The 23,770-nt window shown below is 43.7% G+C and overlaps 8 protein-coding genes across 9 annotated transcripts; 4 read left to right on the plus strand and 4 right to left on the minus strand.

Annotated features, from left to right (window-relative positions):
- Positions 1-193: 193 nt before the first annotated feature.
- On the plus strand, positions 194-862 carry LOC122621571 (pupal cuticle protein Edg-84A; the record flags this gene model as incomplete). Its single annotated transcript, XM_043799479.1, has 2 exons — positions 194-253; positions 308-862. Coding segments are annotated over 2 exons (615 nt in total), but the record flags the coding sequence as incomplete, so codon positions are not given.
- A 991-nt stretch (positions 863-1,853) lies between these two features.
- On the plus strand, positions 1,854-2,666 carry LOC122620753 (larval cuticle protein A2B). The gene is made up of 2 exons (XM_043798359.1): positions 1,854-1,904; positions 2,103-2,666. The coding sequence occupies exons 1-2, from the start codon at positions 1,893-1,895 to the stop codon at positions 2,664-2,666; spliced, it is 576 nt and encodes a 191-aa protein (XP_043654294.1). The 5' UTR covers positions 1,854-1,892.
- Positions 2,667-4,658: 1,992 nt separating this feature from the next.
- LOC122620768 (larval cuticle protein A2B) lies at positions 4,659-5,354 on the minus strand. The gene is made up of 2 exons (XM_043798382.1): positions 5,194-5,354; positions 4,659-5,135 (listed from the first exon to the last, which is right to left on the minus strand). Exons 1-2 carry the CDS (start codon positions 5,203-5,205, stop codon positions 4,692-4,694), a joined length of 456 nt encoding a protein of 151 aa, XP_043654317.1. The 5' UTR covers positions 5,206-5,354; the 3' UTR covers positions 4,659-4,691.
- Positions 5,355-6,165: 811 nt separating this feature from the next.
- On the minus strand, positions 6,166-7,383 carry LOC122620353 (larval cuticle protein A2B). 2 transcript variants are annotated; one of them, XM_043797779.1, is made up of 3 exons: positions 7,362-7,383; positions 6,913-7,191; positions 6,166-6,793 (listed from the first exon to the last, which is right to left on the minus strand). In XM_043797779.1, the coding sequence occupies exons 2-3, from the start codon at positions 7,060-7,062 to the stop codon at positions 6,191-6,193; spliced, it is 753 nt and encodes a 250-aa protein (XP_043653714.1). In that variant the 5' UTR covers positions 7,063-7,191; positions 7,362-7,383; the 3' UTR covers positions 6,166-6,190. The 2 variants fall into 2 exon arrangements, with proteins under 2 accessions (XP_043653714.1, XP_043653715.1); XM_043797780.1 differs by having other exon boundaries at positions 7,101-7,374.
- Positions 7,384-8,529: 1,146 nt separating this feature from the next.
- LOC122622684 (larval cuticle protein A2B) lies at positions 8,530-9,323 on the plus strand. Its single transcript, XM_043801330.1, has 2 exons — positions 8,530-8,612; positions 8,675-9,323. The coding sequence occupies exons 1-2, from the start codon at positions 8,601-8,603 to the stop codon at positions 9,260-9,262; spliced, it is 600 nt and encodes a 199-aa protein (XP_043657265.1). The 5' UTR covers positions 8,530-8,600; the 3' UTR covers positions 9,263-9,323.
- A 2,372-nt stretch (positions 9,324-11,695) lies between these two features.
- On the minus strand, positions 11,696-12,697 carry LOC122622682 (pupal cuticle protein Edg-84A). The gene is made up of 2 exons (XM_043801328.1): positions 12,484-12,697; positions 11,696-12,419 (listed from the first exon to the last, which is right to left on the minus strand). The coding sequence occupies exons 1-2, from the start codon at positions 12,601-12,603 to the stop codon at positions 11,778-11,780; spliced, it is 762 nt and encodes a 253-aa protein (XP_043657263.1). The 5' UTR covers positions 12,604-12,697; the 3' UTR covers positions 11,696-11,777.
- A 4,827-nt stretch (positions 12,698-17,524) lies between these two features.
- LOC122622312 (larval cuticle protein A3A) lies at positions 17,525-18,413 on the minus strand. The gene is made up of 2 exons (XM_043800686.1): positions 18,402-18,413; positions 17,525-18,325 (listed from the first exon to the last, which is right to left on the minus strand). Exons 1-2 carry the CDS (start codon positions 18,411-18,413, stop codon positions 17,648-17,650), a joined length of 690 nt encoding a protein of 229 aa, XP_043656621.1. The 3' UTR covers positions 17,525-17,647.
- A 1,378-nt stretch (positions 18,414-19,791) lies between these two features.
- On the plus strand, positions 19,792-20,509 carry LOC122622683 (larval cuticle protein A3A-like). The gene is made up of 2 exons (XM_043801329.1): positions 19,792-19,803; positions 19,859-20,509. The coding sequence occupies exons 1-2, from the start codon at positions 19,792-19,794 to the stop codon at positions 20,507-20,509; spliced, it is 663 nt and encodes a 220-aa protein (XP_043657264.1).
- Positions 20,510-23,770: the final 3,261 nt, after the last annotated feature.

A 23,770-nucleotide genomic window follows, 5' to 3' on the forward strand; every position in this document is an offset into this window, starting at 1 on the left:
CGATTGCCGGATAAACTTGTTGGGGCTTCTCAACGTCAATTAGGCGGTCTGCAAAGAGACTGGGCTGGAGGTCTCCGCGATGACCTTGTTAAGATCCAGGTGCAGAAGCAGGGCACCGTGGCATTGGGTCGACGGGAAGGAAGCTGCCTATAAAAGCCGATCTGCAGTCCGTAGTGGACTTGTGTAAAATAAACTACCGACAGGAGCAAACATAATTCTTCTTCCTAAAAATTCGATCAGCATGTTGGCTAAGGTATGCCATGTGCCCCATATATTGGTATAAATCTAATCCTATGACCACGTATAGATTTCGATATTTGTGACCCTCGTCTGCCTGGCTCAAGCTGGTCTACTGCCTGTGAAAACATCCGGAAGTGAGGACACCTATGATTCGCATCCGCAGTACTCATTTAACTATGATGTTCAGGATCCAGAGACAGGAGATGTCAAGTCGCAATCGGAGACTCGGGATGGCGATGTGGTTCACGGTCAGTACACCGTGAATGATGCCGATGGTTACAGACGAATCGTGGACTACACTGCCGATGATGTCCGTGGATTCAACGCAGTGGTGCGTCGTGAACAACTGTCTAGCGCCGCGGTGGTTGTGAAGCCACAAGCTGCAGCAGTCGCTTCCAAAGTTCAGTTCCAGTCTCTAAAAAAGCTGCCAGCCCTGAAGCCGCTTTCTCAGGCATCGGCTGTGGTGCACCGATCCTATGCACCGGTGATTCAACACGCCCCAGTGACCCATGTCGTGCACCACGCAGCTCCAGCGCATTCCTTCGTTTCCCATCACGTTCCTGTTCTGAAGACCACTGTGCACCACGCCCATCATCCCCATGCCATTTCATATGTGTTCTAGAACATGAATAAAATTCTTTAAACTCACATAAGTGTGTATAGTTTATTCATTCTTTTCATCGAAACGGAAAATACTCGCCATTTTAAACAACATACACATCTATACAACGAGCATGAATTTCCTATAAGCGCATCAATCTCGATTTCAAAATAACATGCAAGAACATAAAAAGTCGTGTCATGGGCATTCCGCAGTTCAGCCTTCAGGGAGCATGCCGCCAAAACATCCGCAATCACTTCTGTTATTTTTGGGTGGGCATTCGGAAGTGCGGTGTCGCAGTAAAGTTAAGCTCGAAATCCAATTAGCGTTCAACTGGAGCGACAGCCACCGTAAACTAACGTTTAAGGTCGTCGGTGGGGGGTGGGGGTACTAAAAATCTGCTGGGCAGGGGATGGGGATGGGGATTGGAAATTGGTATATGGTGTATGGTATATGGGTGCCCGGCCTGCAAGTGCACAGGCAATTTGAAAAACCGTTGTTATGCATTTGCGCATGCGCTGCATGCGATATGGTGGCTATTAGCGAGCGATTACTTTTCGAAAGCGCAAGCAAATGGCAGCCGATCATCATTACTGCTGGATCGATAGGGGGTGGGGGTTTCTGGGGCAGGGGACGTGGACGTAGACGTGGACGTGGACGTGGACCCGTACCCCAAGTGCACGTTCGGGTATGCGACTTCTGAGGCCAATATTAATTCGGCGGAGCTGCCCGCTCAGGTCCAATTCAATCAAGAAGGCATTATGCTCGCCGCGGCTTTGTCACCGCGCAGCCTTGGCAGCGTGCCGCCCACCGCCGTCCTACCTCAAATCATGGCCCCCTCCCCCGCAACACTCCCCCCAACCGCACGGCCGCTTCTAGTCTTCAGCGTTTCGCACTTGATATGAGCGGCGTGGCTCTGTGACGCAAGTGCACGTCGCTGACATCGCACCCGGGCAGAGTGCCATCGAGGCGGTATAAAAGCCCCAGTTGGACGCTGTTCAAATCAGTTCACCACCAATTTCGGTATCTAGAGCAACCCACACAACCAAAAATGGCATTCAAAGTAAGGACAAAGTTCAATAGTGTTGGATACAGTGATGAACAAGTGATGAAAACGAAGACGATTTCTGAATCAGCATTTTGAATTACATATTTGGAGCTCTAACTAATGCTTGAACAAATGATCGATCCTTAAATTCAAAAAGAACCCTCGGTTTTAAATATTCAAACTAATTAAAGAAACTCTTTGGAACAATTGCAGTTCACCATTCTTTTCGCCGCCTGCATCGCCGTGGCAAGCGCTGGAATCATTCCCGCCGCAGCTCCACTGGCCGCCGTGGCCCAGGTGGAGGAGTACGACCCCCATCCCCAGTACACCTACGGCTATGACGTCAAGGACGCCATCTCTGGGGACTCGAAGACCCAGGTGGAGACTCGCGAGGGCGACATTGTCCAGGGCCAGTACTCGCTGAACGACGCCGATGGCTACCGCCGCATTGTGGACTACACCGCCGATCCCATCAACGGATTCAACGCAGTCGTGCGCCGAGAGCCCCTGGTGGCCGCCGTTGCCGCCGCTCCCGCTGCCGTCGTGGCCGCTCCATCCCCAGTTGTCCGTGCCGCCGTCGCTGCTCCCGTTGTCCGTGCCGCCCCCCTGGCCGCTACCTACGCCGCCGCCCCAGCACCTCTCGCCTACGCCGCCGCCCCAGCTCCCCTCGCCTACGCCGCCCCTGCGCCCGTCGTTAAGGCCGCTCCTCTGGTCGCCGCTGGACCCGCCATCGTCAAGACCCAGTTCGCTTCGCCTCTTATCTCGTACGCCTATTGAAATGCTGAAGAATAGTCCGCCACGACCCGACAATTGCCGTTAGTTGTTATTGAAATAAAGGATGTGTTCTAATTGAATGAATATTGAGCTGGCTTGTATTTTTGGGAATATGTGTGCTTCATTACTTTTACTTCGTTTCTAATCTGTTGGGATAACCGTATAGCGAATACCTGAGATGCGAATACCGCAAATTATCAGCCAAGCGGTTCTAATGTTCCTATTTATTTTAACCAGATAGCTTTAGAAGTTTTGATAATGGATTTGAAACATTACGTTTTTTAAAGGATGATTTGTTGATACCACATTTTTTTGTTTTTCTATATCATAGATGTATATCAGCTAAACTACTTATTGTTACCTGGAAATTTTTATAAAAATATTTTCATGACTTAATGCTCAAATCAAAACAATTTTTTGAACATATTGGCATTGTCATTTCTTAATGTTTCTATTCTTTAGACAATACAGTGAGATATTGCCAATAATGCTCTTATAATATAAGATTTTTTTAGAAATGAAAATAATACGGGCTTTGGTTTCCCAACATCTAAAATACATACATATTCTCTCTGCCACTCCGGAAGGCATTCACAGCATTACAATCAGATAAAATCCTCATTTAATTGAATTGCGGTTGGCTACAACCGAAACTTTCACTTTCCCTCTCCCACGATTACTTTCAAGGCCGCCCCTGAAGAAAGAACGCGTGTTTAGCGACAGCTACTGACAAAGTAGCACTTACTGCCACAGTAAGAAGAAACAATGAAGTAATGTCGCATAGCTGGACAGCAAACCGCAGTCCAACACGTCCAAGAACGCACAAAATGCAAAATGCGCGACAAAAGAGCAAAGGCAATGCCAGAAGCGCTGAGACCGACCGATGGAAGGTCCATTGAGCAGTTCCAGCGCATATAAATTTGAAGAGGGAAGCCCCAAAGCCGTTTACTCATTCATGGAGCCGGTGTAAACGGGGCCTCAAGTCTGGTCTGGTTTCAATGCGACACGAGCATGATTGTAATTCGCCTGGTTAACTTTATGGGCCTCGCCGCGAGTTGCGCATGCGCATGCGCACTGGCACTGGCACTGGCACTGGCATTAAATCTGAGCTGGTGGCGTGGATCTCCGGGCCGATGTACTTACATGCCAAAAATGGGAATGGAAATGGGCAGCCAAGTCCGTTCGCTCCAACGGTAATTAACAATGCCCACTGACTTTGACCTTAACCCTCGCCGTCCGTCGTCCCTCGTCCCTCGTCCCTCGTGCGTCTTCCGTTGTATGTATGTTGTCCGCTTTTTACTGTCCTCTTTATGGTACCTTGGCATATTTGCACTTGCCAGATAAGGAAAATAATTCGGGTCCCATGATGTCGCGTATATCATTCTCAAATACACACAAACGGTCTCGGACTTGGCGAAAGGTTTCTGGCCGCTTCAAAGATGCAACTAAGTGACCTTAACAGGTTTCCAAGAGCGGGCCGCATTACATGCATTAAATTCAATAAGCCTTCGACGCAGATGTTTTTATTGAAATGTTCCGATCGATGCGTTTCTTTCCGATCAGATGTCTACCCCAATTTTCGTTGATTGGTGTAAAATGGGTCGGACGCGAACGCCTGATCAATTTGGGCCCTTAATGACTTATTACCGGCAGAAAATTGATTACAAAGTGCATATGCTTGAGAGGGACTTAAGAGGAACCAAGGTAGTGCAGAGTAAGCGGCTCCATTGACGACTGTTGAATGGTACCAGGGTTGCTCCCATGTGATGGTAATTTAAGTTGATTACTTAAGGTTTTTGTGTAACTCTAAGGCTAGAATAATTTGAGGTTATTTATATTTTTTTAATATTACAAGTCTAATCTTTCAATTTAAGTTATACAAATTTATTTTAAAGGCTTGTATTCGTTTGCCTGCTTATAGGCCGTAAAAAAGTAAATAAGATTCTAAAGTGAAATGCGTTTTGATTTCTTTCAGCTTACAAATATTCAACAATTTATTTGATTTACAAACAGTTCACAAAGAGTTCCTTAGTGGTGCTGATGGTAGGCCACTGGAATAGGGGCAGCAGCCACTGCCACAGGTGCCACGGTCTTCACCACGGTCTTCACGTGATCCAGGGGCACGCGGTTGACGACGGCGTTGAACCCGTTGACCGGGTCGGAGGTGTACTGAACAATGCGCTTGAAGCCATCGGAATCGATCAGGGAGTACTCGCCATGGACCACGTCGCCATCACGTTCCTCCACCTGGCTCTTCGAGTCCCCGGAGAGCGAGTCCTGGACATCGTAGGCGAACTTGTACTGGGGATGAGGATCGTACTCCTCGGCGGCCTTGGACAGAACCGGCTGGGCGTGGGCAACGGCGACAGGGGCGTGGGCGTAGGTAGCTACAGCGGGGGCGGCATGGTACACCTGCTGGACGGGAAGCACTCCGCCACTGACGACCGAAACGAGGGCGAGAACAGCGAGGAACTGAGGGAGAAATGTGAGGTAATGAAAAGGATCAGGCTGCCATGTAAGGATTACCCACCTTGAAGGCCATGACTCTAGACTTGGAAGCGGGCTGGTGGTTATCCGTGGTTAACTGCTGCGAAGACAGAGAAGCTGTGGAATGATTTACTGGACCACGAGTACTGCTTTTTATACCCACTGAATCAGGGTAAAAGCAAAATGCGAAAAATGAATTGAAACTGATTCGTTGCTGGGCAAATCATTTTTGTCACTATTTATTTTTAACGTTTATTATTGCATTACCGCTAGCTATTTACCTTATTATTTTATCGACTGGAATAGGGGCAATTACAACTGCCCACGCCAGGGGCCACATACGTATACTCTTATGCGATCTGGTGCGGCTTAGTGGCTTGGGAGAGACCCTCGGATTTTCTTGTCTTTCTGACCCTCCGTGAGCAATTGCGAATCGGTCGCTTTCACCATTCTGCCTTGAGTGGTAAATCATGTTACCGGTACAATCTCTTGGGTGGCGTACCAGGCAGCTCAGGATTTCAAAACGCTCGGAACTGACCTACACTGATTACTTATTTTGAATTGAATAATTGAACAGATATTTTGTAAATACACACATCCAAGTATTAAAGGTAAACTAACCTGCTCATTCAAGCAAACTGCAAGATTAAATAAGGCGTTCCTTACAATAATAATATAGAATAATAATAATATATAAAATAAATATAGTACATGTCCCCATACAGCTTTAAATTATATCAGCAGATATAATTAATTACACTGACGTGCCTATGTTACGGATAGACATATTTTATTACAGAAAATAATGTATCGAGCATAACTGTCCTAGTTCTAGTAAAGTATTTAACCAAAATTGGAAACAAGTAAGAACAGTTAAGAAAACTTTAAAAAATCAAGAAACTGAAATTTAATCGAGTTTATGATAATATAAGTTCAGATCTATTCCCAAACAAACCACAATTAAAATTAACATAACAAATCACATTTTATTATCATAGAAACAAAACAAGGGATCAGAATAAAAACGGTCGCATTGGTATTTACAAGTGGGCGACGGTGTAAGCGGGGGCTGTGTACCGCAGAGGCGTGGCATAGGAGGCGGAACGCAGGACAGGAGCGGGAGCAGCCACCGCCAGAGGGGCAGAGCTGACGAAGGGCGCGGTAGCTGCCAGGCGAGCGGATTTAATCAGGGGAGCAGCAACGACCACTGGAGCGGAGCGCACGATGGGAGCTGGTGCGGCCAAGGCGACAGGGGCGACTGGAGCGGCCTGGAGTGGAGCAGCGACCTTCACCACCGGCTCGGCGGCCACAACTGCGGCGAGGGGTTCACGGCGGACGACGGCGTTGAATCCGTTAATGGAATCGGCGGTGTAGGTCACGGTGCGCTTGAAGCCATCGGCGTCGATGAGGGAATACTCTCCGCGGACGACATCACCATCGCGCTCCTCCACGTGCCCCTTGTTGTCGCCGGAGAGGGTGTCCTGCACGTCATAGCTGTAGGTATACTGAGGATGCGGATCGACCTCCTCCAGCTCAACTGTCTTGGCCAAAACTGGTACCGGAGCAGGAGCCACAGCCACAGGAGCAGCAGTTCTGAGAACGGCGCAATGGGCTACGGCGAACATAGCCAAAGCGATAACAATCTGGGGAATAAATAACACGCTGTTTAGGATCTTTCTAAGATGACAATATGAGGCGAAGGTATTTTGGAAATCCACTGGTAATCCCCGGGAACCTGTATCCTCCAATTGGTCGCACAAACCTTTGCTGCCATTGTAACTTGGATGGATTTAATTAACTGCTGTCTTGAGCCGAAGCCAAACACTGAATGTCTGACCCAGTGTGAGCCGTTGATTTTATACGCTACTTGGTGACATTGATGACACCTAATTGGAATTCGTTTTTGGCGCATCACCTCGGCGCCGGTGGCATGTAAAAATTGTCACGCACCTTCTTCGGTTCTGTCGATTTGAAAGTGCTCGATCGAAGTAACCAGCTGCACTTAACTGATTACGCCAAACCAATTTTAATTACTATTTTCCTTAAAATTGGAGGAATTTAAATATTATTCAATTAGTGGGTTATTATGAAGAACATAACAAAGTAAACGTTTTCCAGTACAGTTGTGTGGTATGTGTCTGTTTTATTAAATCTATTTTATAAAACAAGAGAGAACGCCACAGTCGAGTTCCCCGATTATCCTATACCGACCTATTATTATTAGGCCTCAAACTGAACTCTGATAATTACTCTGATTTGATTGACGTTCAAGCCTCGGTGTCGAGCTTTTCTAATATGGACTTTAGACTTTAGGGATCTGATCAAATGAAGAGAGAGAGCTTTTGAGTTGCTGACTTTAATTGTCTTTGCATTTCTCTTGGATTCAAGTGCATTCGCTCTTGGATACAAGTGCTCTTAGATTCTTATAATTTTGTTTATTGCAATCTAATACTTCTGTTTTTCGGGATTGCGAGTCCGAGCTTTGAACGTGGGAACGTGACGATGGTGCAAGGGCTTAAGCAAGGAATGTTTAAATTAGGCAACGGATGTTTAGTCTACCAGTGGGTGACTTATCAGGAGCTTGGGTTTTTCCACTCAACCTTGTCTTGAGGATCATATGACAGTCTTATTCTTATCTGGTATCTGTTGAGTACATCCAGAGTAGTGTAGGGTGTGTTTGGGTGTACATGTTGTATGTGAATTGTGTAGGCATGTGCTTAAGACTTAGGGACTTATGGATATGTCACTATATGTATGTTATATTGTTGAGCTTATTTCCATACGATCTTAGTAGGGCATTATGAACATTTTAAGTAAAAATCATAATTTAATTATTAAATAATAAATAATACAAAATATAACATTTAAAAATAGAGAGTTTCATTTTATTAACCTGCAATAAATAATACAAGTTTGTTATTAGAACATTTTCATGTAGTAAACAAGTTTTTTGCCTATGAACTATCTTCAAATTTTGGAAATCGAAGGCGATACAAAATAATCTTAATTTAATAAAGGCATGGTTTCTAAGATGTTTTGAGTTGATTACCATTATATATAATTAATAATTTCGACTTATATGCTACATTACTAACTTGTGAGCTAACTGGTTTTAGCCAATGGTGGTGTCGAGGCGCACGCTTTCCGTATCTCTCGGATAATTTGAAGTTATTTGATGACAAAACACAGAGATACAAAGATTGAGCACGCCCTTAAGCTACACTTTTCCCTCTCCACACACGTTTAGCATAAATGAATTGCACTAATTACGCTAAGAGCGTGGCCAGCTGACAAAAGCAAGCTCAACCATTCAATGGTAGCAGCAGCTGAAGTAATATCTCCATCTCGGTATATAAGTCAAGTGTTGGCCCAGTAGCCCTCACAGTCCACTTTGCCTTCCAGCAACCAACACCAGCAGCAGCAGCACCAGCCAAATCAATCCAAATCAAAATGGCATTCAAGGTTCGTCCCGAGGACTTAGCCCCGCCAAAGGCCCCATATCCTAACGAGTATCCCTCTTTCAGTTCATCGCCCTCTTCGCCCTGATTGCCGCAGCCAGCGCCGGTGTTCTTCCCGTCCAGCAGGTGTCCCCCGCCCCCCCCGCCGTGGCCACCTATGCCCATGCACCCGTCGCCGTTGCCCACGCCCAGCCTGTTCTGGCCAAGGCCGCCGAGGAGTACGATCCCCATCCCCAGTACAAGTACGCCTACGATGTCCAGGACTCCCTCTCTGGAGACTCCAAGAGCCAGGTGGAGGAGCGCGATGGAGACGTGGTCCGCGGAGAGTACTCCCTGATCGACGCCGACGGCTACAAGAGGACCGTCCAGTACACCGCCGACCCCATCAACGGATTCAACGCAGTCGTGAACCGTGAGCCCCTGGTCAAGGCCGTCGCTGTTGCCCCAGTTGTGAAGACCGTCGCCGCTCCCGTTGCCCACTACGCCGCCCCTGCTGTCGCCCACTACGCTGCTCCCGCCGTGGTCAAGACCGTGGCTCCAGTTGCCCACTACGCTGCCCCTGCTGTGGTCAAGACCGTGGCTCCAGTTGCCCACTACGCAGCTCCCGCTACCTACACCTCCTACGCCGCCCCCGCTGTTGCCTACCACCACTAAGAACTGCCACTTTACGCTTCTCAACCCGTTACTGTTATAGTTTTACAATCACCTCCTACAAATACACACAAATACTATTTACAAATGCTTTTAAGTTTCCGTTGATTGTGGTGGCTTATTGAAAGTTGAATGTTTATACCCGTTACTCGTAGACGGACAGACGGACATGGCCAGATCGACTCGGCTACTGATCCTGATAAAGAATATTTATACTTTATATGGCCCAAAACGCTTCCTTCTGCCTGTTACATACTTTTCAACGAATCTAGTATACCCTTTTATCTACGAGTAACGGGTATAAAAATCGGAATCTATGGAAATTTATCAATCGGCAGCAGAAACAATTTCGAATTTGTTTCATCAAAATATAATTGTGTCAGGGACATAATAACACTTGATTAATAACACACTAAGGGTTTTGATTTGGATGTCTTAGACATATTTAATAGCTATTAAGAAATACTGAAAAACAATATGTTGCACTTATAAAACCGTCAGAAAAATATCGTTATGTTGATAGGGTATTGGTAGCTTCCTATATTCTTTTTTTTTCCGTCTTTTAACTGTCCACAGAAGGAAAACAAGACAGAATGCTTTAGTCGAGTTCCCCGACTATAAGATACCCGTTACTCAGCTAGTGGAAGTGCAAAGAAGAATTTTCAACCCTGACAGTTTTGGCGGTTTGTGGGCGTTAGAGTGGGCGTGGCAAATACATTTTTGGCAAATCGAGAGAAACATACCAGTTTAACAAAAATGTGAAAAATTATTATTATACATTTTTCAAAGGTGTATACTTACTAGATACCCTTTTACTCTACGAGCAAACAACAACACAAAAAAAGTTTTTCGCTTTAGATTTATTTATTGAACTTACTATTAGAAGTATCAACCTTTTCGGGCTAATAATTTCTTTATAAATATAAGAAATTAATTCATTATTATTACTGGTGTATCTATATTATTTTATATATTTTTTTATAATTATAAGATATTACTATGTCTATTGTTGGCTGTCTTATTGTTATAAATACAAGTTCGCTCTCCTGGTGAGCAAACTAAGTTTAATAAAATATAATCTTTATAATAGACTGTCAGATACATGTTACTCAGCTAAAGAAAGCTGGGTTTGCTTCATACAGCATTAATAATGCTCGTGATTTCGACGTTCACATGAGCAGACAGACGGACAGGGAGTGGGATTCTGACGAACAATATACACATTGTATAGGCTTCTACATTTCATTACACGAATGACCAGTATATTTGATAAAAAATTCTTAACAAATACAAATTAATTGGATATAAACTAATGTAGATGCTTTATACTTAAAATAAGAACTCCATTATTTTGAAGCAAGTTAAACAAGATATCACATGTTGTGATTTCAATGGGATCCAAGGTGGCATTGGCCAGTGCCGCGGCTGTCGATTATTATCCCCCTGTGTCGGCACTCAACCGTTGCCAAAGACAAGCCCAAACCGAGTCACCCAGCTGGCTAACAAAGAGGAGCGAAAGGCCAAAAGGTCTGGCTAATGTGGTTGCGCTATACTCGTACCTTTGTGTGGGAAATGTGGAGCAAATTATTTCTTGGCCGCAATTGGACACACATATTTTTGGTCCGATTCAGCGGCAGAGCCTGTATATCAGTAGTTGTCGGACTCGATGCCAGCAGATATGTCCCAAGTAATTTGAGATTCAATTTGAGTGCGACATTAAAATTGCAAAAAGTGCGATTGTTGCTACCGGATATTTTGGCAAGTCTGAAAACCGGTCTCCATTTACCCCTCTCCAATTAAGTGCGAAAATCGAGCACGGACAAATATTCGCGCTAAATTGCCCACGCTAATCATGACCAATCGGGAAATACTAGCCAAGTGCTTCAAATGTAAATCGCACACTTCATAAAATTAATGTCACTTGTTATTTTTGCACGCACTTTTTTTTATGCAAGCCCCTTGCAGAATCACATGGTTCGGTAAGCTTGCTTGAGATGGCTATTGCTGAATGTAATCCGAAAAGAACACGATTCCATATGAATACATTCCTAATCAGGTCAGCCTAAGGCGATTTGAATTGATATGAAATAATGCGAATCATTAATTCGAGTATTTGGCACTGCTCTGTCCTTGGCATTCCAATGGCAAGTCTCGAAGGTTTTTTGAAAAACGGTATTTAGACACTCGAGAAACCCGAAATGGGTAATCGTTAGTGTAATTTCAAAAGAAATTTAAGTTTTGAGTCAAGCAATACACAGTTTGACTTAAAAAAAAAAATATAAACTAAAAGATACATTTCTTAAGGTAATTGTCCCGAAACTGAGACAAAGTGTATCGTCCTGAAGGAAATGAACCCAAATCTTCAATACATTGAAAAATGAAAGTTTTATTGAGAATATTTACAAACAGATTACGACTAATCAACAGTACTAGGTTAATGAGCTAAATGAGTTCTCATAATGGGGTGCATGATAATACTTTCGCTTGTCAGGTGATCTGCTCTGTGGCTGGAAACTCCTTACTGGTGGTGGTAGTACTCGTGGCCTTCGTGGGCGGCCTGGGAGTGGACAGGGGACTCGTAGCTGGCATAGTGGTGCTGCTGGTGCTCCTGCTCCTGCGGCTGCTCACCCTGCTGGGTGGTGTAGGCGGGGGCGGTGTAGGCAGGGGCTGCGTACGTGGGAGCGACATAGGCCTGGGCAGGGGGGGCATAGCTCTTGATGACGGCAGCGGGGGCGGCAGGGGCGTGGTGGTACTGAATGGGGGCAGCAGCTACCACCTTGTGGTGCACATGGGCCAGTGGTTCGCGGTGCACGACGGCATTAAATCCATTGACGGAATCGGCGGTGTACTTCACTGTACGACGGAAACCATCGGCATCATCCAGGGAGTACTCGCCCTGCACCACATCCCCATCCCTGGTCTCCACTTGGCTCTTCGAGTCCCCGGACAGCGCATCCTGCACATCGTAGGCAAAGTTGTACTTGGGATGAGGATCATCGGGATACACCTCATGGCCGTGGGGATGGATCTCGTGCTGCTTTTGGTAAATCACATGCTGGGGCTGATGGACCTGGTATAGCTGGGGATGCTGCTCGTGCTGCTCCACAGGGATAAGTCCAGCTGAAACGGCTGCCAGGCAGCAGGAAACCAGAGCAAAGAGCTGGAAAGGTAAGAAAACATTAAGGTCTGTTGCCAAGGTGCGAATTACATCAGCCTTGGCTTACCTTGAAAGCCATTTGGAGAGCGTTTGAGGTTAGTTGGCAAATTGCAGAGAAAAAGAAGCGAGACTTTGTCCTCCTTCTGTGGAGTGCGTGGTTTGAATAATAATTGAACCGCCAATGCATTTGTATTTATAGACGAAATTTTCGTTGGCCACACATCACTGGCCCATTGTCTCTTCGCCGGTCTTTCTTTCACTTTTTAACTCGGTTGCTTACAGAAATCACTTCGATCGTAATTCATTTGCATGCCTCCTTCTCCGCAGATCGGTAGATTTACCCAACGAGTCAGATTTGCACCCACGAGTCACACCCATTTCGCTATTGTTATGAATGGGAAACGGACGGCGAATAGCGAACAAAGCAACCAAAGTCGTTACAAACAAAAGACATAAGCGAGCAACCCGCCGCGGATAAGGGGCTTGATGATGGGGGGATTGAGGTGGTTGATTGTGGTTGTGTGGCACACTCAAGTCATGTAAGTAACCCAATAAATCGTTGCTTGATCGATGAACAGCATTGCACTTGACACAAACGCGCGCACTCAGAAAAAATAGAGAAATTCCACTGCAGACACACCTCCCCTATCCTCCCAATGCTAAATGACCCAAAAAAGATGCATGATCACAACACTTGGATTAATGAACAAGTAACATTTGAGCTTTCAGGTTGAAGCTTTCTGCTCTCTGCTTTACAGCTACAATTGTGGCATTGGTAAGTGCTCAATCATGGTCGAAGTCGAATTGGGCAGGAAAGTGACTCAACCGGCGACCAAGTGATGTAATAACATGTTGTGCCGGCTGGCATCGAAAGAATTTCATTTGAAGGTCTTTGCCAAAGTAATCAAAGTACAGTCAAGTAAAATGTATCCAACTAAAAGATTCTTTTGGCTAGCTAAATAATTTTAAGTATATTTACAAAATCGATATATGTGTATATCAGTGAGTACCCAAGGTAGATTTTAAGTTATATAACATTTACGTATCGTAACGTTCAGTGGACCGTAAGATTTTTAACCAATAGCTTTTTTACAATCGTAACCAATTATCTTTCAATTATGGCTGAAAACTTACCTGTATATTTAATATCTTAACTGGAAACTTTTAATTTTTTTGTTACAACTTATCTATAAATATATTGGAAATGCAAATCCTGGTACCAATGACCGCTTAAGGCCAACTTAATTCGCCACTCATTTTGAGCTTCAATTCACATCAATTCAATTTAGTTTCATTTCACTTTCTAGCAAACGCTTTAATTACCAATTTGATACTCTTCGTTGTTGTTGTTGAAAAGGTCCGAGATCATTACACAACAATCAAACAATGAGTCTAGAGATTATGAGAACGATTCAAATCTCGTCTGACGTGCGTCTGGCCGCGAGTCAAACCAGTTCCTGTTCACTTCTATTCCACCAAGTCATCGTAGGAATGGGTGCTAAAATTGAAAGGGAAATGCCAGTAAACTAGATCCGTTAGATACAAAATGAAATAGCAACCGGAAGCTAGTACTCTGTGCTCAGTCGCATGACGATCAAATGTGTTGTTTTCGGGAGATGTTTGAATTCAATAAGAAATTTGTATGTATTTTCTTCGATGTATTTTAAAGTCATAGAGTCAGAGCTACTAGTTGTTATTTATCTAAGTATGAAATGTTACTGAGCTTTTTACAATACCAACACTTATATCCAGATTCCAAATTGATATTTAAAAAAAAAAGCAGAAGTACACATTTTAAAAGTAAACCAAGGCAAATTAAATTAAGGCTATTCCTTCAGAAAGTCAAATATATTCGTTTATTTAAGCATTTGCTTTACTTCAAAACCTTTTGTCAATGCATTTTCATATCTCTGCCATAAGTTTATTATACTCCACTCGGGAATGGGGAACTCCACTTAAGCGTTCTCTCTAAATTCCCTTTACTCTACGAGTAACGGGTATAAAAATATGATATTTATATACATATATAACTGGGATGCAGTAACATATTTGACAATATTTTATTAGAAAAAGTGCCGCCATTCATGGTTCATTTGAGGAGTTCTTCGGGCGCAGGCAGACTGTTTTTACGACTTTCCCCAGAGAAAACTCACCCGCCTCGACCTCATTCGTCAACCAGCATTTCGGGGTTTGCCTGTCAGCGTTTTAAGGTACTTGGGAGAGAGGTGCTGGACCAGGACAACTAAGCCACATGATGTCGATGTCGTCCCATGTCGTCGACTAGGCACATTTCTGACAGAAGCGGTGAAAATTTTAGATTGATCACCGGCCGAGTGTTTGCTGGAAATTGGTTGAGCTGTTTTGGTGTCCGGGTGTCCGGGTGTCGAAGTCGAGTGCCGGCTAAAACAGAAATAATGTTGGAAAATGTATATTCGCAGCACAGCCGTATCCCCGTAGGATAGGCCAAGCCGAGAGATAGGAGGTAGGAGTGGCCGTCAGACCGGCTTAATTTAATTAGCAGGCTTCTCCGCCCCTGACCAGCCCACGCTTCCCACTGTGGGGTCAATGCTGCGGCGAATTAAAAAATTCCAACGGAACGAATTTGTATTGAAAATAATAAAAGTAATCACTTCGGTAGCCTGCTGACCGTCAACGGCCGGCTAACTAAAAGGCATTGTCTCCGTTGAACAACTGTTGAAAAAACCTCTGTTAATTACAATTTAGTTTGCTTAATTTCCGAGGGAAACACTCGAGCACTTGAGCACTTGAGCACTGGCACTTGTTTGGCCTAATCATCGGGCGAGCGCACTTTGCCAAGGGTTAAGTTGGAAATAGTTTATGGCGATTACAGTGCAGAGTAACCGCTGTCCAGCCGGCGACTCGAATAATGCCAATTAAACTTGCACAGAAACCAGTCCACTTACCATTTTCTTCATGTCTCAATTTTGGCAGTACTGGCGAGACCATCAGCAGCAGCACCTGTGCGTACACCTTTGAAATCTGCTGACTGTTTGCTGGATTTCTGGTGGCAATCGGCTCACATACACTTTGTAGGCTTTGCTGCCGGACCTGACCTTGATATACATAAATTATTGTTCGTACTGTGGCCTTTCTTGTACGATAATAACGAAATATTTGTGTACTATTTTTCAGATTCCACTGCAAAGTAAAAGTCACGGAGGTGACGAATAAGGTACAAATTGGGTGTGTCCAGGATAGATATTAAAATATTGATAAATATTAATAATAACACAGAATCACAGAACGGTACCCAACCGAGGAAACATCAAAAAGTTTAAATTAAGAAATATAATTTCCAGAATCATGTAAAACGTCCGCAAACACGAGTTCAATAAACTGTGCATTTAAATAATCCTTTGAGAAAGTTCTTGATCATCCATTAGCAAATAACCGATGTAAACCCGAAAAATAAATAATCAATGCGAATTTTTCTCTTTTTTTGGTAGCCTATTGTTGTTTTTTGTTTATTGTTTACACCTAAACTTAAACTCAAATGTAAATTTTGTCCAAAGGGCCGAGACGACGTTTGGTGGGTGATGGATGGGTGGTGGATGGCTGTTGTGCGGTGTTGTGCGGCCTTCCAACGATTCAATGTTCCATGCTGAGTGCCAATGGGTGTTCTGGTCAGGTGCTAGCCCTAATGGAGCCTAGCTCTTAGTTCTCAGACGGATCCGGGTTGTCATAGTCAACAACTGGGTGTTGACTTGGGATGTGGTAGCCAAATCCATGAGTTTTTTGTTATCTTTAGGTAGCAGCTGCAAGGCCGATACAGAAGGGTTAAATCTGAAAGAATTTTAATGGTTGCAATTTTTATTTTACATTTAATTTATTAATTGAATTTTTAATTTTAACATTTTGTTTTAACAAATTCAACGCCCATGCTAGGTAGTTACCTCTATGTATCTGCCATTTCGTTTTGTGGATGCCGGCTGTTTCCAGAATTAAGGTATCCAAAGGTGAGTTTTTGGTGGTTTGCTTGGTCTGACCGACCCCAAGGCGCGAACGCAAGCTGCTCCTGATCCCGAACCTCTCGGACTCAACACAAAACACTGAATGAGCTTACAAGGAGCCCCTGCCTGCTATTTATACGCAAGTCGGTGATCAAAAGCCTGTTTACCCTGTTGATGTTCGACGATCCTTTAACTCACTTCGTCGGTCATGTTTCTTGATTTTGCCCCTCTTTCCTTTGTTTTCTTTAGGCTTGTGCTTTCTGTTTTTGTCCGTTTGCGTTGTCAGCTCGCATTGTTGTTGCTCTCTGGATGATTATGACGATGGTTAAGTTGAGAAGGGTTTAGGGTGCGTATCGACGACCCGGAGCACCCAAAATCAGAAATCTTCCACTTGATTAGTCGGACTTCGGCTTCAAAAAAGGGTGATGTCGAGAGAAGCAGTTGGCTCGCTGAGACTACACTCGAAGTCTGACCTTCGAGGACACCTTCAGAACTTTGAGCCTTGAATTCAGAATCGTTCTTTAGAAAAAACAACAGGTGCACGCTGTCTAGCTCCCCTAAAGTTTCAATGGCAGCTGTGGGTAAACTCTGCCTCAAACTAGAAAAAGTCCGAATTTTAGTTCTCAGCTCCCCCGATGAGTTGTAGGACCATTTATCACCCGGCAAGTAAAGTCATGACCCCATAATTTCCGCTTTATATTACAGAATTCAACAACAAAGGGATTCTCTTTGCATTGCGGTGGACGATTCCTTCCATTTAAATGGAAATGACCGGCACAAAGCCCAGAAATTTGTCTGCCCTTCAGACAGACAGAGGATCAGGATCAGGATCAAGAAACCATCAAGCAGGCCAACGAAGTTCGTTGCCCCTGGCAGTATCCCTGAAGAATCGCTAAACAAAAGTCCAGACTGCACCACCAAAAACACCACAGGAATTTCATTGCCCTTAGACGGCAGCAATCCTTCGGCGAGGCTGGTTCCTACGATGTCTGTGAACTTTTCGCACACTGAAAGCAAAAACTCGTTATGAAAACAAGCACATAAATAATGCAAACCAGAACAGGACAATGTGAACGACCCCTGAGAGTCCTTTGCCAGGAATCTACCTCTGAATAAGCAACTCAAACCACTCTTGTGTCTCGTGATATATGTCTACATACTGGAATGCATTTTTTTATTGGTGCTCTGTCAATAAATAAATGAACAGTAATAATAAAGCCAACAATTCTATATATGTACAGCGTCGATTGCAGCCAGGATCTAGTGGTGGTAGGCGACAGCGGGACCCGAGTACGAGGTATAGGTGGTAGCTGGGGCGGCATAGTGGGCGGGAGCTGCGTAGTGGGCGGGAGCAGCATATGTGGCATAAGCTACTGGAGCAACAGTCTTGACGACAGCAGGAGCAGCGTAGTGGGCAACTGGAGCCACGGTCTTGACCACGGCGGGAGCAGCGTAGTGGGCAACTGGAGCCACGGTCTTGACCACGGCGGGAGCAGCGTAGTGGGCGACAGCAGGGGCGGCGTAGTGGGCAACGGGAGCGGCGACGGTCTTCACAACTGGGGCAACAGCGACGGCCTTGACCAGGGGCTCACGGTTCACGACTGCGTTGAATCCGTTGATGGGGTCGGCGGTGTACTGGACGGTCCTCTTGTAGCCGTCGGCGTCGATCAGGGAGTACTCTCCGCGGACCACGTCTCCATCGCGCTCCTCCACCTGCCCCTTGTTGTCGCCGGTCAGCTTGTCATCGACTCCGTAGGAGAAGCGGTACTGGGGGTGGGGGTCGTACTCCTCGGCGGCCTTGACCACGACCTTCTGTGCGACGGTCACGGGGGCGTGCGCGTAGGTGGCCACTGCTGGCGCAGCATGGTACACCTGTGGGGCGGCGATGGGCGCATAACCGGCGCTGGCCACGGCGACGAAAGCGAGGGCGAAGACGAACTAAATAAAAAAGCGTTAGATCTCCCAACAAAATTTCGTGTACAATTGCTCCCGGATTTCCATTGACACGACTCACCTTGAAAGCCATGTTACTAGGAGTGCTGATTGGTTGTTCTTTACAGAAGTAAACTGGATCTGCGAATGATACTTTTCTGTGTCCGATCGACAACTTTTATAGTAAACCAAGCTGCCAGTTCTGCTCTGCTTTGGCCCAATACGCCGGCAGCAAGCGTTATTTTCGCGGTGACGGCGAAATTTATTAAATGCTTCTCGACTGCGATTGTTGTCGGGCAATAACTTGTACTTCCTGTTCGTGGCGCTAAGCTCTGTGGGTGTGCAAATGCTTTTGGCTACAGATTCTAAGCCCGTCAGCACCGAAAGAGGGAAAGATCTTTGGGGAAAGGTCTGCTTTATACCGAAAGGGATTGACCGGCTTCAATGCGTGGGTAATTACTTCGTTTTATAACGCTGCATAAGATCGTTTTAGGAAGATAAAACGATTATGTATTTTATTCTTACAGAACAAGAAATTTGTATTCCGTGTGCTTAGAGTTTACTCCTAAGATAACATGATAATAATACGAACGTGATCTTTTATAGGTTATGTAACTCTAAAAAGGTTCTGTACTTTCTTTGAAAAAGTTGAATGAACTTTAACTTACTTTTACATTTTAACTTTTACATTTAAGAACTTTTACATTTTACTTTTTTTACTTTTACATTTAAGAAATGTATTTCCGAAAAAAGATTAAAAATTTTTTAATTGATTGTCAATGCTGCAAACTAAGCAGCTAATAACTAAATTGTTAAATAAAAATAATAATTACAGCACTATTTTGTTGTGCTAATAGGTTTGGATAGGATCTAAAGAATATCAAACATAACTACACCATAATACCTAAAATTCTATTATACATGGACGGATCTTAAAACATGTGCGTTAAAAATATATTACTAAATGTACACGTTGTATATGAAGTATATACATACATATATACTTCATTCCAAGTATACGCCCTCTTGCAAAGCCTGTGAGAATCAAGGTCACCCACCCGACATCTACCATACCATCCTTTAAAGATCTTGGATTATCGAAACGCTATTAGCAGATGCACTGCCTTCCCAACTACCAATTTTAGCGTGGGCACCTGGCAAATGGGAAATCCCGCGCGAATCTGCCGAATCCTTTCTAAATAATTGGACTGCACTTCGCATTCGCCAATCCCTTCTCCTCTCTCTGTTCTCTGCCGGCGTCTCTGCCAACTTTGCCGTTGACTTCGCTGAGCGGTGACTTCGCGCTAATTTGGAGCATGATATTCAGAAGGCCAAGCGTAAGCACCTTGCCTCACCTGAGCAGAAACTGCAAGTGTGGGCTATAAAACCGCTGGCCGGCCAGAAACCATATCATTCAGCCCTCAGCATCGTTTCTGCAAAGAACTAGCCCGCAAATCCAAAAACCTTATAAAATGGCATTCAAGGTAAGTCCTGTGGCATCCCACCAAAACCCTTTTCTCTAACGAATATGTTCCCCAGTTCGTCTTCGCCCTCGCTTTCGTCGCCGTGGCCAGCGCCGGTTATGCGCCCATCGCCGCCCCACAGGTGTACCATGCTGCCCCAGCAGTGGCCACCTACGCGCACGCCCCCGTGGCCGTCGCACAGAAGGTCGTGGTCAAGGCCGCCGAGGAGTACGACCCCCACCCCCAGTACCGCTTCTCCTACGGAGTCGATGACAAGCTGACCGGCGACAACAAGGGGCAGGTGGAGGAGCGCGATGGAGACGTGGTCCGCGGAGAGTACTCCCTGATCGACGCCGACGGCTACAAGAGGACCGTCCAGTACACCGCCGACCCCATCAACGGATTCAACGCAGTCGTGAACCGTGAGCCCCTGGTCAAGGCCGTCGCTGTTGCCCCAGTTGTGAAGACCGTCGCCGCTCCCGTTGCCCACTACGCCGCCCCTGCTGTCGCCCACTACGCTGCTCCCGCCGTGGTCAAGACCGTGGCTCCAGTTGCTCACTACGCTGCTCCCGCCGTGGTCAAGACCGTGGCTCCAGTTGCCCACTACGCTGCTCCTGCTGTGGTCAAGACTGTGGCCCCAGTGGCTCACTATGCTGCCCCAGCAGCTTATGCCACCTACGCAGCTCCCGCCCACTATGCCGCCCCCGCTGTTGCCTACCACCACTAAGAACTGCCATTCCGCATTGCCCAGCCCTTTATTGTTATAGTTATACGAACGACAACTAAATATAAAAACATTTTGACATTTAAAAAGTGTATTTCACAGTATCCGTCCTAATGGATATGTATTTTATGGGATATGTATTTCGATTCACGAGCCAATATTGTTGAATTACTTTAGGTTCTAGCTTCGAGAGGGCTCGTTTCGAGTGGCTGTGTGCCCAATTAACAATTGAATTTAGCTGCGACATTGAAATTCCTAACTTTGAGTCTTAAAGTCAAATTAGATTTTTTATTTCAATCGTTCCATTCCATTGAGAGATCTTTTTGTTACACTCGCTATGATTCGATTCGGGTCTGGATGTTGGCCAATCCCATCAACGAATAATAAATCATAATCATATTAGTGTGCTTTGAAAAGTAATACACTGCTGTATGATATAAACGGATTTTTCGTTTGCCAGATTTTGATTCAATTTTTGTAAACGGAACTTCAGTGACCGGCTTACCCATTCCGCATTTTGCATTCGTACACATTCATTTTCTCATAATAAGTTATCTGTTAAACTTGCTCTGATTGTGATGGTTTGATAATAGACATTTTACTATCAAAACCAAGGCGTTACGTAGTTGCATCGTGTGTGTCGATTCCTGATCTTGGTGCAATACTTAAGTTGAAGTATTTTCAGCAAATTGTTTACAATTGTCGCACCAAATCCTTTACATCCCTCAAGATTGGCCAATTTTTCAATTTTGCTCTAACAGGTAGAAGAAAATCTGACCGACCATATAAGGTATATGTATATATTAAATATATATATTGATATACAGGATCAATAGCCTAGTTGATCTGGCCATGTCCGTCTGTCTATCCATGTCTATCGGTGCGTCCATAGGAACGTCGAGAGCTTAGGAACTATAAACGCTAAAAAAAGGTTAGGAATGCAGATTCCAGAGATATAGACGGATGTTAAACTGACGTTTTACTGATGTCTCCATGATACCCGCAACAAATTAAAGCAATTAATTGAAAAAAAATCAAAACATTTATTAAAACTGATCTGCTTCATAGATTCGAAAATGCCTCTCCTTTCTGATACATACTTTTCAACGAATCTAGTATACCCTCTCCACTTTACGAGTACTGGAATATTTATCCAAATTCTTGACATTGCATTACTAAAGTATAGGAAGCTTTCCCTAAAGCTTTATAAGTGTCAGATCTTTGTCCTTTATTAACAATTTAATATCGCTAATATTTTTTTGGGGCTTCACTGCCTCGACTGTAAGACACCTGTTTCTTAATATCACGTCTAAACGTTTAAACGTTTTACTAGATATTACTACGAAGCTAGAAATAAGTCTATACAATGTGATGAGAAACACAAATTGAAAATGGGAAGCGGTTTCATTCTAATGCCATCAGCACAATTTGAAAAATGGTTTGAAACTTGGCTAAAGCTTGGATACAACTTGTGTAAAATGTATGTGTAGGCTATGTAGAAATATTTCCCAGTTCAAGAAGGCTGAAAAACTAACAGATCATGTTAATTAAAGCTTCTTATTCAGAAAAACGAGACTTCCTGTGTAAAACCAATGCAAGTACACATTAGACCATATAAACGAATAGTCAAATACAAAAAGTAAAAAGTTGGTACCACAATAGGTGTCCTCCTTGGAGTTAGTATGAAAAGCACTATAAACCGTTTTATTGTACTAGGTATTTAGATTTCAATTCAATAGGATAAGCTTCTGTGGAAATAAGTATGTGAAATAATTCCCTCTTGACTTGAGTAGAATATTAACTTAATTTTTAATCAGTTAAATATTACATAGTTTACAGATACATAGATTACAGTTAAAGTTACATATAGGCTTGCCAGATATGTATATTTTCCAAACATTTGACCTGCAGATGAACTAAATAAGTAATCATCTTTTTGGCTCTGGCTGTATGTATCTGAAACCTTAATTGCGTAAAATGTTTTAAAGATGGATTATTCATACATGTAGGACATGTATGAATTGAATATTAAAACGACTTTCCGAAATATTACTAACCCACGCACAAAGACAGTGTGTCCTCGGTGGCGTTGGGTACTTTGGTATGTTTTTGGCCCTAATCATATCGTCTTGGCTTCGGAGAATTCCGTTTGGGTTTCCTTATTTTTGGTTTGCTCACTTAGCCTTGGTAGTTTCGTTTTGGTCATTTAGCTTGTGTCACTTCGTCCTGAAGATTTAAAGTAGGACTTTTCACTTTGGATGTTTATAGGTGTAGAAGAACTAGAGAGTGTATCCTTAGCATACGAACTTAGATTCTGAATTTAAGAGCGCCAAAATCTCGGGAACTTTAGAAAGTTAGAATCGTGCTACTCACCAATGACTATATACGCTCTTGAAAATTTTGTACTATGTGAAAACATTACGGCCACTCTATCGCCCACAAATTACCAAACCCCGTAAAGACATTGAGGCATTGAGGAAAACCTGGCTTGATTTCCTTGAATCGTAAATGGGATATTAATTGTATTACAAATAGCAACCAAAATATTGTTCATGTCGAAACATTCAATAGAATGTTGTCAGGAAGTTACGTCAATGCCATTCTCCCATAAATAACATTTTTAAGCACCGACTGTAACCAATAAGTATTGTTCACTTGATCATATGTCTTACGAACAAAGTATTTAGTATTTTTTAGGATATTTTTATTCTGAAAATTTGTTGTCTTAATTAGTTTTCATTCTTTCTCCTTACAAAGATATCTATTCCATTATTTATAGTCATATTTATAACATATATTTGTTTACTATTATAGAAAAATGTAGATCAACATACGAACATGACAAACATTTAAATAATTGAGAGTGCTTTACGATTCCAAATTAATTTTTTTTCATTGATTTATAATTTTACATTCAATTTATTGACAGTTTGTTTAAGTTTTTGATTTAAGCTACTTCAGATATATACAAAACCCAGTTTACCAAAGACAATTTAGTAAATTATATTCATTGATGTGGACTTGTGCGAAAGTCGTTCAATTTTCCTAACTATTTACAATTTTGTTGTCTGTTCTGTAGTTCTAAATGGAATTTTAAGATAGAGCATCGTTCGACTTGAAGCCAATAGAAAATCAAGACAGTTTGGATTTGATTACACTAAAAAGAGGAATAGCTTATTATGTACAGATATGTGCTAAGGACAAAGTGCTTACGATGTACGACACTGAATAGAATTACAAGACTCACGCCCACGCGGCGAATTA

Source organism: Drosophila teissieri, chromosome 3R (assembly GCF_016746235.2).
Source record: "Drosophila teissieri strain GT53w chromosome 3R, Prin_Dtei_1.1, whole genome shotgun sequence".
NCBI lineage: Eukaryota > Metazoa > Arthropoda > Insecta > Diptera > Drosophilidae > Drosophila > Drosophila teissieri.

Bases quoted from the DNA above. Each gene is read 5' to 3' on its own strand.
- LOC122620353 (XM_043797779.1), bottom strand. From the start codon at position 7,062: ATGCGCCAAAAACGAATTCCAATTAGGTGTCATCAATGTCACCAAGTA. The intron at 6,794-6,912 runs GTTTGTGCGACC...TTTATTCCCCAG, and splicing joins AAGTTACAATGGCAGCAAAG to ATTGTTATCGCTTTGGCTAT.
- LOC122622682 (XM_043801328.1), bottom strand. From the start codon at position 12,603: ATGCATTGGCGGTTCAATTATTATTCAAACCACGCACTCCACAGAAGG. The intron at 12,420-12,483 runs GTAAGCCAAGGC...TTACCTTTCCAG, and splicing joins CTCTCCAAATGGCTTTCAAG to CTCTTTGCTCTGGTTTCCTG.